A 16,242-nucleotide genomic window follows, 5' to 3' on the forward strand; every position below is an offset into this window, starting at 1 on the left:
AAAAAGTATCTATAACCAGTCCTACGCACCCCGGGAACAACACCTTTGAGGTCAGTACGACAAAACTGACCCTAGATCAATCTGGTGACTGGTGGTGTAATGATCCAACTCGTTTTCATACCATTCAGGTTCCCGGGTGCTTCTGTGGTGCCTGGTGCATGGCGGTCTGCTGGAGGTGAGTATCCCAGTTTGCGCTGCAACTTGTCAAACCGAGGGAGAGATGGGATATAAAAATGGGGGATATGGAGGGGAAAATAAAGAGCTTGTGATTTTCTGGATTTCTTTAGCGTTTGAGAAGAAATATCAAGAAATAGAAAACGCTTCGTTAGGGATCGATTATCGGCGTTACCGATGGGAGTAACCCGGTTGCGTTGCAAATGTCTGATTCAAGCGCAAACGTGTTGTAGTGAATGAGGCCTGGTTGTATTTCTACTGCCGTGCGCCTTAGCTATTTAGCTAGTTAGTCACGTCAAAAAACATATTGTAAACGTAGTCAAAGTTGTGGCGCTAGCTATTTACTATTAGGGTAATTTATGGTGTTATGTGACTTAGTTGGCGAAGAAAATGTGTTTGTTGAAGTTAAAGCTAGCCATAGCACCAATAGCCAGCCAGCTAACTTTACCTTTCAGTGTAATGGCGACGTTAGCTTACTAGATGCCTAGCTGTCACTCGACCTCTAGCCTGTTGGTTAAGCAGTTAACTTAGCTTGCCATTTGAAATTGACTATGAGTCCACATTTCTTCTTCACTAATTAACTATAGGATTCATGGCATATTGTTATACTATATTCCCAGTAATTATTGACTCGGATGAAAGCTAACGTTAGCTGTGCGGTCCGCTACAGTAACCAGCTGTAGAATAATGAATTAAACCATTCACAAACCTCTCTCATTACCAACAAAGAACCCATCTAAACCGGTACAGTGACAATTGGCTCTAGTGTGTTAGATATTACTGCACTGTCGGGGCTAGAAACAAAAGCATTTCGCTACACCCGCAATAACATATGTTAAACACGTATGTGATTTGAGTGTAGAAAAAAATAGGAATGCCTTCCAAATACTCAGTTGCACCCCACTTTGCCCTTAGAACAGCCTCAATTTGTCAGGGCATGGACTCAACAAGGTGTCGAAAGCGTTCCACAGGGATGCTGGCCCATGTCTACTCCAATCCTTCCCAAAGTTGGCTGGATGTGCTTTGGCAGGTAGACCATTCTTGATAAACACAAACGGTTGTGTGAAAAACCCAGCAGCATTGCAGTTAATGACACCCTGTTCAAATATACTTCAATATTTTGCTCCTGAGTGGTGCAGCCATCTCAGGAGGTGCATCTCAGTGTTAGGTGCTTCACTACAGACACTGTGGTTCGAATCCAGGCTGTATCACAACCGGCCGTGATTGAGAGTCCCATAGGGCTGCGCACAATTGGCCCAGCGTCGTTCGGGTTTGGCCAGTGTAGGCCGTCATTGTAAATAAGATTTTTTTCTTAACTGACATGCCCAGTTAAATAAGGGGTCACCCTCTGAATGGCACACATACACAACCGGTCTCAGGTCTTTAAAAAACTTTAACCTGTCTCCTCCCCTTCATCTACACTGATTTGTGTCATCAATGAGGGATCATAGCTTTTCCCTGAATTCACCTGGTCAGCCTGTCATGGAAAGAGCCGGTGTTCCTAATGTTTTGTACACTCTGTGTACACTAATACAGCAAATGTATGTGGACACCTGCTCGTCGAACATCTCATTCCAAAATTACGGGTATTAATATGGAGTTGGTCTCCTTTGTTGCTATAACACAAGGCTTTCCACTAGATATTGGAGCATTTAAAAAATATATATATTTATTTAACTAGGCAAGTCAGTTAAGAACAAATTCTTATTTTCAATGACGGCCTAGGAACAGTGGGTTAACTGCCTTGTTCAGGGGCAGAACAACAGAGAGAGAAAGACAATAGTTGAACAGTTTTGAAGAAATTGATTTCTTCCAAAATGAAGAAGCACTTTCAGTTTCTCTTACTTAGCTAGCAAATGCAGCTAGCTAGTGTAGCCTACTGAAACACCCTGCTCAAACAGAGGGATGCTATGTTAGCTAGCTGGCTATGACTTTCCAACACAACACTGGAACTCTTCCAACTCAAGGTAAGCTTTTGGTGTTACTCATTTATTGCCACTGGGGCCTGCCTGTGTAACTGCTTACTGACTGTACACAAACGTTACTGCATGATTGTAGCGGGTTTACTAATGTGTTAGTTCTATTAGCTATGCTGACATTGCTTTAGCTAATATGGTGACAACGATGTACAGTAGCTGTGTAGCGATTTGGCTTGGAAAGGTTTTTTTCAACTGGTCACATACAGCTGATGTGTTGTGCATTAAAGTCCAGAAGGGAAGAGAAAGGAATACAACGTGGCTGCTATGAAAGTGTACTCTGTTTACGTGTGATCAGGGGTGTATTTGTTCCTCCGATTCTGTTGAAAAACTATTCTTAACCTGAACAAAACGGGGATAAACATACCTGAATTTGTCAAATAGAAACTCTCGTTTGCAACTCTTGGATGATAATGATTACACCCTATACCAGCTAGATCCAGGCAAGAGTGTGTCTCTTGACCTGTGTCTACCTAAACTTTCAATAATAGCACAGGACAACCGGATGGCCATAAACCCTTGTAGAAACTTGATCATAAGCAGATAGCTATGTCCATTGACAGTAAAATAAGTCCCCCCCCCCCCCCCCCCCCCCATAGACTCCCCCCAAATCTTCAACCTATCCTAGGTGCATACACATAATAGTGTATGCACCTGAGTGTCTAGGCCAGCCACATTTTGGGAACGCATCACTCACCTCCCTTTCTCTTCATTGAGGTGTCAAGCTACCACACAACCCCTAGGTCATCATCACTGCATTGAGGTCACATCAGCTGACCCAGGGAATATAACCTTGCTACAGAGCAAGATGTTAGGACAGTAGCTACATAATAAACAACACAATGCAGCAGTACACAGGATTGCTGGGGATCCTCCATAGTGTGTGTGTGTGTGTAGTAGGAGAGTGTCAGCTCATAGCAACTGCCTGTCTCGGCAGTGGAGTTTCAGTAGCTATGTGTCTCTGTCTCTCTCTTATTGTCAGAAAGAGCATCTGTAGCTGAGCAGAAGGATGGAGAGTTTGGGATTGCAGGCTGTTGCCCTCAGTGATGGCTCCACAGCCTACATTGAACAAGCCATCAAAGGTGACAAAGTCACACATTCACACACTGCAAAAAAATTATGAAATGCACAACTCAAAGCTAACATTTACATGTCCACCAGTATGAGTATGTATGACTGCCACTGATATCAACAATATACTGATTTCATCAGATGGCAACCTAGTGGAAGGCGATACTATTCAGTTGGAGGATGGTACTACAGCCTACATTCAGCAGGTTACTGTACAGCAGAAAGGTCCGTGTACACCCTCAGAACAACATGTCTGCCGGAGGGTTTGTGAATAACCTTTTGTGTGTTCTGTGAGCTCATACCTCTCCTGATGCTGTTTTCCTGTCGTCTCCCCAGAGCCCTTGCCATTTGAGGACGGCCAGGCAGTGCAGCTGGAGGACGGGACCACGGCATACATCCACCACACACCCAAAGGTATATTAGCATCTAACCAGATGCTATATTCACCACTCTAGGAAAGGTTGGCTTGTTGAAGCAATAGGGTCATCATCATCTTGTTTTATCATTATCCAGCCACACATCAGTTATTATTACTTCTGCAAAGGAGGAAGGGAAGTCATCTCAAACATTTTCAAAGAGGACCATCTAACCTCTAACCCCTGCAGATGGGTATGATCCCAGTGCGGTGGAGGCGGTGCAGCTGGAGGATGGCAGCACGGCGTACATCCACCACCCCTCAGGCCTGCAGACTGGCAGCACCATCCTGACTTTGCAGCCAGGGGGTGGCCTGGAGGAGCTAGCTACAGACGACACCGTGGACACAGACACCATCACCACCCTGGAGAACTACGCCAAGGTCTCGCTCTTTTCCTGCTGTTGTATCACTCGTGTTCTGTCACTCACGGTTTCCTGTAAATATTTTTTTTGTTATTTTTCTTGAACGCTCAGTTTCCCCCCCCCCCCCCCATGTGTCTTTCTCTCTCTCACATATACTATGCAGTTCTACTTCTGGTGGAATAAGTCATGTTGTACTTTTAATCAATATAATGCTCTCAAACTCTGTTCTCCCCTGTTTTCTCCCCAGATGACGGGGTCTGAGGTGGAGGTGGATGAGACCATGAGCAGTACCAATGGACTGCAGGACATAGAGCCTATTGTACAGGTGATGGGGTCGTGGGGTTCCCCTAAGGGTCAGCAGACGGCTGAGAAGACATTCCGCTGTGACTACGAGGGCTGTGGACGTCTCTACACCACAGCACACCACCTCAAGGTACCACACACACCCTCTACAGCACACACTGACCCTCGGACCACAGTACCCCACATTAAGATACCACACACATACAGTGGCAAGAAAAAGTATGTGAAGCCTTTGGAAATACCTGGATTTCTGCATAAACTGGTCATAAAATTTGATCTGATCTTTGTCTAGGTCACAACAATAGACAAACACAGTCTGCTTAAACTAATAACACTCACACAATTATCTTTATTGAACACACAGTGTGAACATTCACAGTGCAACATCCTTTGGCAGCAATAACCTCAACCAAACGTTTTCTGGAGTTGCGGATCAGAACTACACAGCGGTCAGGAGGAATTTTGGACCATTCCTCTGTACAAAACTGTTTCAGTTCAGCGATATTCTTGTGATGTCTGGTGTGAATTGCTCTCTTGAGGTCATGCCACAGCATCTCAATCGGGTTGAGGTCAGGACTCTGACTGGGCCACTCTAGAAGGTGTATTTTCTTCTGTTGTTGATTTACTTCTGTGTTTTGGGTCGTTGTCCTATTGCATCACCCAACTTGTCTTGAGCTTCAATTGGCGGACAGATAGCCTAACATTCTCCTGCAAAATGTCTTGATAAACTTGAGAATTCATGGACAGAAAAAGGATCGCAAGCTGTCCAGGCCCTGAGGCAGCAAAGCAGCCCCAAACCATGATGCTCCCTCCACCATACTTTACAGTTGGGATGAGATGTTGGTGTGCTGTGCCTTTTTTTTTCTCCACACAGAGTGTTGTGTGTTCTTTCCAAACAACTCAGCTGTAGTTTCATCTGTCCACAGAATATTTTTGCCAGAAGCGCTGTGGAACATCCAGGTGCACTTTTGCAAACTTCAGATGTGCAGCTATTTTTTTTAGACAGCAGTTGCTTCTTCTGTGGTGTCCTCCCATGAACACCATTCTTGTTTAATGTTTTCCGTATCGTGGACTCATCAACAAAGATGTTATCATGTTCCAGAGAAGTCTTTAGCTGACATTCTAGGATTTTTCTTAACCTCATTGAGCATTCTGCGCTGTGTTCTTGCAGTCATCTTTTCAGGACGGCCACTCCTAGGGAGAGTAGCAACAGTGCTGAACTTTCTCCATTTATAGACACTTTGTCTTACCATGGACTGATGACCATCAAGGCTTTCAGAGATACTTTTTTTTTTTTTTTTTTTTTTTCAGCTTTATGCAAGGCAACAATTCTTAATGGTTCACATCAGGCAATGCTTCTTGTGAATAGCAAACTCACATTTTGTGAGTGTTTTTTATAGGGCAAAGCAGCTCTAACCAACATCTCCAATCTCGTCTCATTGATTTGACTCCAGGTTAGCTGACTCCTGACTCCAATTAGCTTTTGGAAAAGTCATTAGCCTAGGGGTTCACATACTTTTTCCAACCTACACTGTAAATGTTTAAGTTATGTATTCAATATAGACAAGACAAATACACAAATGATTGTGTTAGTTTAAGCAGACTGTTTGTCTGTTGTGGCCATTTTATGTAGAAATCCAGGTAGTTTCAAAGGGTTCACATACTTTTTCTTGCCACTGTACACACATTTGTTCCCACTTGAGAAGATATTCATGTTACATTAACGTTGACCCTGTCTTGTCAGGTGCATGAGAGGGCTCACACAGGTGTCCGGCCATACAGGTGTGATGTGTTGACGTGTGGAAAGGCGTTTGCTACAGGTTACGGCCTGAAGAGTCACCTACGGACACACACTGGAGAGAAACCATACAAGTGTCCTGAAGACATGTGCTTCAAGGCCTTCAAAACCTCCGGAGACCTCCAGAAGCATGTCCGCACACACACAGGTAGTAGGACACGCACACACACGGGTAGTAGGACACGCACACACACGGGTAGTAGGACACGCACACACACACGGGTAGTAGGACACGCACACACACACGGGTAGTAGGACACGCACACACACGGGTAGTAGGACACGCACACACACGGGTAGTAGGACACGCACACACACGGGTAGTAGGACACGCACACACACGGGTAGTAGGACACGCACACACACGGGTAGTAGGACACGCACACACACGGGTAGTAGGACACGCACACACACGGGTAGTAGGACACGCACACACACGGGTAGTAGGACACGCACACACACGGGTAGTAGGACACGCACACACACGGGTAGTAGGACACGCACACACACGGGTAGTCTGACACGCACACACTCGGGTAGTAGGACACGCACGCACTCGGGTAGTAGGACACGCACGCACTCGGGTAGTAGGACACGCACGCACGCGGGTAGTAGGACACGCACGCACGCGGGTAGTAGGACACGCACGCACGCGGGTAGTAGGACACGCACGCACGCGGGTAGTAGGACACGCACGCACGCGGGTAGTAGGACACGCACGCACGCGGGTAGTAGGACACGCACGCACGCGGGTAGAAGGACACGGACACACGCGGGTAGTAGGATACAGACAGGTAGTAGGACACGGACAAGCGCAGGTAGGACACGGGCAGGTAGTAGGTCACGGGCAGGTAGTAGGACACGCAGGTAGTAGGACACGGACGTAGTAGGACACGGACAAGTGCAGGTATGACACGGGCAGGTAGTAGGACACGGACACACGCAGGTAGTAGGACACGGGCAGGTAGTAGGACACGGGCAGGTAGTCGGACACACGCAGGTAGTAGGACACAGACAGGTAGTAGGACACACGCAGGTAGGACACGGACAGGTAGTAGGCAACACAGACAAGGACAGGTAGTAGGCGACACGGACAGGTCGTAGGACACGGACAGGTAGTAGGCGACACAGACACGGACGGGTAGTAGGCGACACAGACACGGACGGGTAGTAGGCGACACAGACACGGACGGGTAGTAGGCGACACAGACACGGACGGGTAGTAGGCGACACAGACACGGACGGGTAGTAGGCGACACAGACACGGACGGGGAGTAGGCGACACGGACGGGGAGTAGGCGACACGGACGGGGAGTAGGCGACACGGACGGGGAGTAGGCGACACGGACGGGGAGTAGGCGACACGGACGGGGAGTAGGCGACACGGACGGGGAGTAGGCGACACGGACGGGGAGTAGGCGACACGGACGGGGAGTAGGCGACACGGACGGGGAGTAGGCGACACGGACGGGGAGTAGGCGACACGGACGGGGAGTAGGCGACACGGACGGGGAGTAGGCGACACGGACGGGGAGTAGGCGACACGGACGGGGAGTAGGCGACACGGACGGGGAGTAGGCGACACGGACGGGGAGTAGGCGACACGGACGGGGAGTAGGCGACACGGACGGGGAGTAGGCGACACGGACGGGGAGTAGGCGACGGGGACGGGGAGTAGGCGACGGGGACGGGGAGTAGGCGACGGGGACGGGGAGTAGGCGACGGGGACGGGGAGTAGGCGACGGGGACGGGGAGTAGGCGACGGGGACGGGTCGTAGGCGACACGGACGGGGACGGGTAGTAGGCGACACGGACGGGTAGTAGGCGACACGGACGGGTCGTAGGCGACACGGACAGGGCCGGGTAGTAGGCGACACGGACGGGTAGTAGGCGACACGGACCGGTAGTAGGCGACACGGACGGGTCGTAGGCGACACGGACGGGTCGTAGGAGGCGACACGGACGGGTCGTAGGAGGCGACACGGACGGGTCGTAGGAGGCGACACGGACGGGTCGTAGGCGGCGACAGGGACGGGTCGTAGGCGGCGACAGGGACGGGTCGTAGGAGGCGTCAGGGACGGGTCGTAGGAGGCGACAGGGACGGGTCGTAGGAGGCGACAGGGACGGGTCGTAGGAGGCGACAGGGACGGGTCGTAGGAGGCGACAGGGACGGGTCGTAGGAGGCGACAGGGACGGGTCGTAGGAGGCGACAGGGACGGGTCGTAGGAGGCGACAGGGACGGGTCGTAGGAGGCGACAGGGACGGGTCGTAGGAGGCGACAGGGACGGGTCGTAGGAGGCGACAGGGACGGGTCGTAGGAGGCGACAGGGACGGGTCGTAGGAGGCGACAGGGACGGGTCGTAGGCGACACGGACAGGGACGGGTCGTAGGCGACACGGACGGGGACGGGTCGTAGGCGACACGGACGGGGACGGGTCGTAGGCGACACGGACGGGGACGTGTCGTAGGCGACACGGACGGGGACGGGTCGTAGGCGACACGGACGGGGACGGGTCGTAGGCGACACGGACGGGGACGGGTCGTAGGCGACACGGACGGGGACGGGTCGTAGGCGACACGGACGGGGACGGGTCGTAGGCGACACGGACGGGGACGGGTCGTAGGCGACACGGACGGGGACGGGTCGTAGGCGACACGGACGGGGACGGGTCGTAGGCGACACGGACGGGTCGTAGGCGACACGGACGGGTCGTAGGCGACACGGACGGGTCGTAGGCGACACGGACGGGGACGGGTAGTAGGCGACACGGACGGGTCGCAGGCGACACGGACGGGTCCGGGTCGCAGGCGACACGGACGGGGCCGGGTCGCAGGCGACACGGACGGGGCCGGGTCGCAGGCGACACGGACGGGGACGGGTCGCAGGCGACACGGACGGGGCCGGGTCGCAGGCGACACGGACGGGGACGGGTCGCAGGCGACACGGACGGGGCCGGGTCGCAGGCGACACGGACGGGGCCGGGTCGCAGGCGACACGGACGGGGACGGGTCGCAGGCGACACGGACGGGGACGGGTCGCAGGCGACACGGACGGGGACGGGTCGCAGGCGACACGGACGGGGACGGGTCGCAGGCGACACGGACGGGGACGGGTAGCAGGCGACACGGACGGGGACGGGTAGCAGGCGACACGGACGGGGACGGGTAGCAGGCGACACGGACGGGGACGGGTAGCAGGCGACACGGACGGGGACGGGTAGCAGGCGACACGGACGGGGACGGGTAGCAGGCGACACGGACGGGGACGGGTAGCAGGCGACACGGACGGGGACGGGTAGCAGGCGACACGGACGGGGACGGGTAGCAGGCGACACGGACGGGGACGGGTAGCAGGCGACACGGACGGGTAGTAGGCGACACGGACGGGTAGTAGAGGACACGGACGGGTAGTAGGCGACACGGACACGGACGGGTAGTAGGCGACACGGACAGGGACGGGTAGTAGGCGACACGGACAGGGACGGGTAGTAGGCGACACGGACAGGGACGGGTAGTAGGCGACACGGACAGGGACAGGTGGTAGGACCCGGGCACACACACACTTTCCCCCACCACTACTTTTCCTCTTACTGTCATTTTCTCTTTTCTTCAGTCTCCTCATCTCTGTATTTCTCCACCCTGTCTAATCCTTTTACGCTCTCTATCCCTCCTTGTTCCCCTCCCTCTTTGTTAGATGGGACAGTGTTTAGGTGTGTGTTCCAGGGCTGTAAGTGCTCTTTCCCATATCTAATATCCCCCTTGTCTCCCTCTTTTGTCTTTCATTCCTTCTCTCCATATCTTCCCCTGACACTTCTCCTTCTGTCAGGTGAGAAGCCGTTTAAGTGTCCGTTTGAAGGTTGTGGTCGTTCCTTCACCACCTCTAACATCAGGAAAGTCCACATCAGAACACACACAGGAGAACGCCCGTACATGTGCCCTGAACCATCCTGTGGACGAGGCTTTGCCAGTGCTACCAACTACAAGAACCACATGAGAATACACACAGGTAAGAAACACACACACACTACTAAAATCATATGAGAGTACACACTAGTAAGACGCACACACACTACTAAAATCATATGAGAATACACACAGGTAAGAAACACACACACACTACTAAAATCATATGAGAGTACACACAGGTAAGACACACACACACTACTTAAATCATATGACAATAAACACAGGTAAGAAACACACACTACTAAAATCATATGACAATAAACACAGGTAAGACACACACACTACTAAAATCATAGGAGAGTACACACAGGTAAGAAACACACACACACACACACTACTAAAATCATATGAGAGTACACACAGGTAAGACACACACACACTACTTAAATCATATGACAATAAACACAGGTAAGACACACACACTACTAAAATCATATGAGAGTACACACAGGTAAGACACACACACACACTACTTAAATCATATGACAATACACACAGGTAAGACACACACTACTTAAATCATATGACAATACACACAGGTAAGACACACACTACTAAAATCATATGAGAATACACACTGGTAAGACACACACACACTACTAAAATCATATGAGAGTACACACTAGTAAGACACACACACACACTACTAAAATCATATAAGAATACACACAGGTAAGACACACACACTACTAAAATCATATGAGAATACACACTGGTAAGACACACACACACACACTACTAAAATCATATGAGAGTACACACTAGTAAGACACACACACTACTAAAATCATATGAGTACAAACTAGTAAGACACACACACACTACTAAAATCATATGAGTACAAACTAGTAAGACACACACACACACTACTAAAATCATATGAGAGTACACACAGGTAAGACACACACACTACTTAAATCATATGAGTACACACAGGTAAGACACACACACTACTTAAATCATATGAGTACACACAGGTAAGACACACACACTACTTAAATCATATGAGAGTACACACAGGTAAGACACACACACTACTTAAATCATATGAGAATACACACAGGTAAGACACACACACTACTTAAATCATATGAGAGTACACACAGGTAAGACACACACACTACTTAAATCATATGAGAGTACACACAGGTAAGACACACACACTACTTAAATCATATGAGAATACACACAGGTAAGACACACACTACTTAAATCATATGAGAATACACACAGGTAAGACACACACACTACTTAAATCATATGAGAATACACACAGGTAAGACACACACACTACTTAAATCATATGAGAATACACACAGGTAAGACACACACACTACTTAAATCATATGAGAATACACACAGGTAAGACACACACACTACTTAAATCATATGAGAATACACACAGGTAAGACACACACACTACTTAAATCATATGAGAGTACACACAGGTGAGAGGTTACATTACTGCTTTGTTAGATACTTAAGCAATAAGGCTCGAGGAGGTGTGGTCTTATGTACCACGCAACGCAGAGTGCCTGGATACAGCATATACCACATACCCCCGAGGTGCCTTACTGCTATTATAAACTGGTTACCAACGTAATTAGAGCAGTAGAAATACATGTTTTGTCATTCCCGTGGTGTACGGTCTGATATACCACAGCTGTCAGCCAGTCAGCATTCAGGGCTCGAACCACCCAGTTAAAATTGACATGAACTAAGTGCTCCACTCTTTCTCCCTCCCTCTCTATCTCTCTCTCTCTCCTCTAGGGGAGAAGCCCTACCTGTGTACAGTCCCTGGTTGTGGGAAGCGATTTACAGAGTACTCCAGCCTGTACAAGCACCATGTGGTTCACACACACTGCAAACCTTACACCTGCAACCACTGTGGCAAAACTTACAGACAGACCTCCACGCTGGCCATGCACAAACGCACCACGCACGGAGACTTTGAGGCCACAGAGGACGGGGAAGGTATGTACACACACACACACACACTCCTGTAACAAACACCAGCTGAGGACAGAAGGTGAACAGTATTCATTAATTAATTGGCTGCCTCTGTCTCTGTTGCAGAAGCGGTGGATGACCAATCACAGGCCTCCTTCCTGGAGGGGGCGGAGCAGAAAGAGGATGGGTCGGATTCCCAGGTTATCATTGGTTCTCAGGTAGTTAATAATTTCCTATCTAGTAATTCAGCTTGTGTGATATAGATAGAAAATAGCATAAGCTTTCAGCTGTCCCACCAAAGACTTTGTGGATGCAGTCAACTCCTGAAACATGCAATAGTTTTCCATTCCCATTCATTTGATTGCAGCATGCTTCGGTTTAGCACATGCTGTCAAGACAACCTCAAGCTGTTGCATTTATCAGAGCTTTACTGTATTATAAAAAACGGTTGGTTCTCTGTCCTTCAGTTTGATTGGTTCTGTTCTGGCAGGTGGGTCTGTCGACAGAGGACCTACAGGCACTCAGCACGGCCATCACCATGGTAACGCAGGACGGCACAACCATTTCCCTGCCGACCCACCAGACAGACATGGCCGCCATGGGACACCACCACATCACCATGGTTACAGGGGAGGGCAAGGAGCTGCAGCCAGTATGTTGCACACACATCTTAGCCCACACTAAGCTATCTGTGTGAATCAGTATTTGCTCTTGCATGTCAATGTTTGTCCTGTAAAGTGGATCATCATGTGGTTTTTCTTTCCTCTCCAGGTTGCCATAGTGACATCGGAGGGTATTATGACAGGCGGCTTGCAGGGCTCCGGCCCTCACTACCAGCAGGTCGCACTGCTGGCCACGGCTAATGGCACCCAGATTGCTGTTCAGGTCAGTATAGAGTACACACACCAAGATTAACAACCTGTAAGTGACACTGAGCATTACACTGATTTGTTAATTGTGTGTGTGTGTAGCTGGAGGAGCAGCAGACGTTGGAGGAGGCCATCAGCATGGCGACAGCTGCCATCCAGCAGGGAGGGCTGGTTCAGGACGAGGACACATGAGAGATCTGCTGAGACACACCTACCTCCCCCAAACAGAGCATCTTTCCCTGGGTACGACACGGTACCTGCTTAGCGCCGACCAGCTCCACAGCACTCCTGGAGCCCTGTCTCCTGCAACAGGCACAGAGTGAGCAGAACTCCTATCTCGGGAACCAATCAGAGAGAGACTCCGTGAAGCTGTTGTCATGGAGACTGGCTTTAGAATGTTCAGATGTGAGCATGAGCAGATTGATCTTTGTTTGTTTTAGCCACAATACAGTAGCATACTCATCCTGCTGCTTCTGAGAAGCAGCACCTGCACTAAAGCTAGCTCCAGTTTGATTTTACCTTTAGTCTTCATAATCATGATACAATAATGGATAAAAGCGTCTGCTAATGGCATATCATGATACAATAATGGATAAAAGCGTCTGCTAAATGGCATATCATGATACAATAATGGATAAAAGCGTCTGCTAAATGGCATATCATGATACAATAATGGATAAAAGCGTCTTCTAAATGGCATATCATGATACAATAATGGATAAAAGCGTCTGCTAAATGGCATATCATGATACAATAATGGATAAAAGCGTCTGCTAAATGGCATATCATGATACAATAATGGATAAAAGCGTCTGCTAAATGGCATATCATGATACAATAATGGATAAAAGCGTCTTCTAAATGGCATATCATGATATAATAATGGATAAAAGCGTCTGCTAAATGGCATATCATGATACAATAATGGATAAAAGCGTCTGCTAAATGGCATATCATGATATAATAATGGATAAAAGCGTCTGCTAAATGGGCATATCGTGATACAATAAAGGATAAAAGCGTCTGCTAAATGGCATATCATGATACAATAAAGGATAAAAGCGTCTGCTAAATGGCATATCATGATACAATAATGGATAAAAGCGTCTGCTAAATGGCATATCATGATACAATAAAGGATAAAAGCGTCTGCTAAATGGGCATATCATGATACAAGAACGGATAAAAGTGTCTGCTAAATGGGCATATCGTGATACAAGAACGGATATGTGTCTGCTAAATGGGCATATCGTGATACAAGAACGGATATGTGTCTGCTAAATGGGCATATCGTGATACAAGAACGGATAAAAGTGTCTGCTAAATGGGCATATCGTGATACAAGAACGGATAAAAGCGTCTGCTAAATGGGCATATCATGATACAAGAACGGATAAAAGTGTCTGCTAAATGGGCATATCGTGATACAAGAACGGATATGTGTCTGCTAAATGGGCATATCGTGATACAAGAACGGATAAGTGTCTGCTAAATAGGCATATCGTGATAGCAGACGCTTTTATACGTTCTTCAAATTGGCATATCATGATACAAGAACGTTGGTTTTGTATTTGTCTGATTGCAGTGAGTTTTCCAGTACTGTGTACTTCTGCGTCTACTCTGAAGTTTTGGTTTGAAGAGTGCTCTTAAACAGATGGATTCTTTCAACTGAAACACTTGTGAAACTGTTCAGAGGTAGACTGTCTGTCTGAGGAGCTAAAAGTTGGCCTTGTCTACGTCATTGAAGAAATGAACTGCAAAACTTCAGAGCCCAAAATCAGCGGTATCAAGCTGCAACGTGTATCTGGATCTATGCTGACGTTGCCGAGGTGTACATTTGTCAATAAATAGCTTTACCGTTGCTGTGTGTCTCTCACAATGCTTTTCTGGCTGATATTATTTCTGATTGTCTTTTCACCACCAGAGGGCAGACTCACACCTAAAATATCCCTCAACCAAGAAAATGTTTTTGAGAAAGACCTCAGTCAGCTATGGTGTTTTCCTTCTTTCAGAAAGATTAGCTTCTTGTCTTTGATTAAGTCTCTCCTATGAGATGTTTTGTTTACGGCATAATGTGCATGTTTAAAAGTTATTTTTTAACAAGACAAAGACAGTAACACCATAAAACGTCACTGTACAAACAGTGCATCTTAATGTAATAATAGGTCAAGGAAACAGGAGAGACAGATGAGTCTTGAATGATAATTCACTCATGCATGTTTTAATGAAACAACTCAAATCATGGCTAAAGAAAAAAGGGTGGAAAAATAACCTGGGATTAAAACTAACGAGAGACAAAACATGTGGTCACCATTGAATCTTTGCATTCCACCACTAGCTGTCTCCACCTTTCTCATTTGTTATGGGTTGCCACTTGTTGTGCCCACCCCCTCCCTGCACCCTCCAGCCTCTCACACAAAGGGGCAGATGGCAAAGCAGCAGCCCAGCCCTCTCTCATCCCCAGGATCAGTGCATTCCAGCCCCGTCACACTCCAACTAGTCCCCCCTTTATCACGACTCTCGTGGTGGTGGTGGTTGTTGTTCAGGCCAAGAAAATGAACTAAACACGGAGGTATGGTGATCTGGATCTCATCGCTGTTCAGAAGGAGGAGAGCCTTTAACAACCGTGTTTTGGTCACATTCCCCTGCTCAGACTTTACATGCATCAACCAATGGTCGGATGCCACGTCATCGTCAGACAGATTGCTATAACATATGTTGTGGTTATCTGATACGTAAAATACAGTACCTTGCCAGGTGTAGTTAGATCTGTAATGCGTCAGCAACGTCTGGGCAGAGGAACACACCCATAATCTACACCAGCTCCCACCAGGCAGACCACAGGACACACCAAACCCTTCCTCCTCTCCACCCTTCCTACTTCCTTTCCTCTGCTTTGCTGCTCTGTTCTCCCTTGACAACAGCACCTGATTGGCAGGGGCCGCTGTGACATAACGCCTCATCGGGACCAACAGCTGCAGTGAGTGAGAGAGAGAAGGTAGAGAGAGCAGAGCCAAAGGAGTTGGTGTAAAGGGAGAGTGAGAGGTGAAACTGTAAATAGAGATTTGAGACAGGAGAACTGAGGAGAGGTACAAAGAAAGACATGTAAGAGGAGGTTAGGAGAAATATAGAGCAGAGCCAGAGAGAGAGGAGCTTTGGACAACCTACTCTATTGTGGTCCTCCCAGCTCTCCGTGCTCCCTCGCTTCCTGTAGTTCTTCTGATTACTGACACGTGTTAGAGCGGCCCTGGCTGCATCCTGTCTGAAAGGAGAATGGGGAGAATAGGGCCTACGCCTAGTACCAACACACACAACTACACACACACACATCTCAAGGCCTAGCACCAAAACACACTCA

At 48.7% G+C, this 16,242-nt stretch overlaps 1 protein-coding gene and 1 long non-coding RNA gene across 2 annotated transcripts; one reads left to right on the top strand and one right to left on the bottom strand.

Moving 5' to 3' along the window:
- Positions 1–71: 71 nt before the first annotated feature.
- znf76 (zinc finger protein 76) lies at positions 72–14,745 on the top strand. Its single transcript, XM_036983972.1, has 13 exons — positions 72–175; positions 3,133–3,232; positions 3,363–3,446; positions 3,558–3,635; positions 3,827–4,017; positions 4,246–4,431; positions 6,046–6,247; positions 9,926–10,105; positions 11,836–12,039; positions 12,142–12,233; positions 12,506–12,667; positions 12,787–12,900; positions 12,987–14,745. Exons 2-13 carry the CDS (start codon positions 3,160–3,162, stop codon positions 13,074–13,076), a joined length of 1,656 nt encoding a protein of 551 aa, XP_036839867.1. The 5' UTR covers positions 72–175; positions 3,133–3,159; the 3' UTR covers positions 13,077–14,745.
- A 330-nt stretch (positions 14,746–15,075) lies between these two features.
- LOC118965315 lies at positions 15,076–15,958 on the bottom strand. The gene is made up of 2 exons (XR_005052656.1): positions 15,634–15,958; positions 15,076–15,479 (listed from the first exon to the last, which is right to left on the bottom strand). It is a non-coding gene; the product is annotated as an uncharacterized LOC118965315 (long non-coding RNA).
- Between the last annotated feature and the right edge of the window lie 284 nt (positions 15,959–16,242).

Source organism: Oncorhynchus mykiss, chromosome 7 (genome assembly GCF_013265735.2).
Source record: "Oncorhynchus mykiss isolate Arlee chromosome 7, USDA_OmykA_1.1, whole genome shotgun sequence".
In the NCBI taxonomy this organism is placed as follows: Eukaryota; Metazoa; Chordata; class Actinopteri; order Salmoniformes; family Salmonidae; genus Oncorhynchus; species Oncorhynchus mykiss.

Bases quoted from the DNA above. Each gene is read 5' to 3' on its own strand.
- znf76 (XM_036983972.1), top strand. From the start codon at position 3,160: ATGGAGAGTTTGGGATTGCAGGCTGTTGCCCTCAGTGATGGCTCCACA. The intron at 4,432-6,045 runs GTACCACACACA...CTGTCTTGTCAG, and splicing joins CCACAGCACACCACCTCAAG to GTGCATGAGAGGGCTCACAC. The intron at 6,248-9,925 runs GTAGTAGGACAC...TCCTTCTGTCAG, and splicing joins GCATGTCCGCACACACACAG to GTGAGAAGCCGTTTAAGTGT.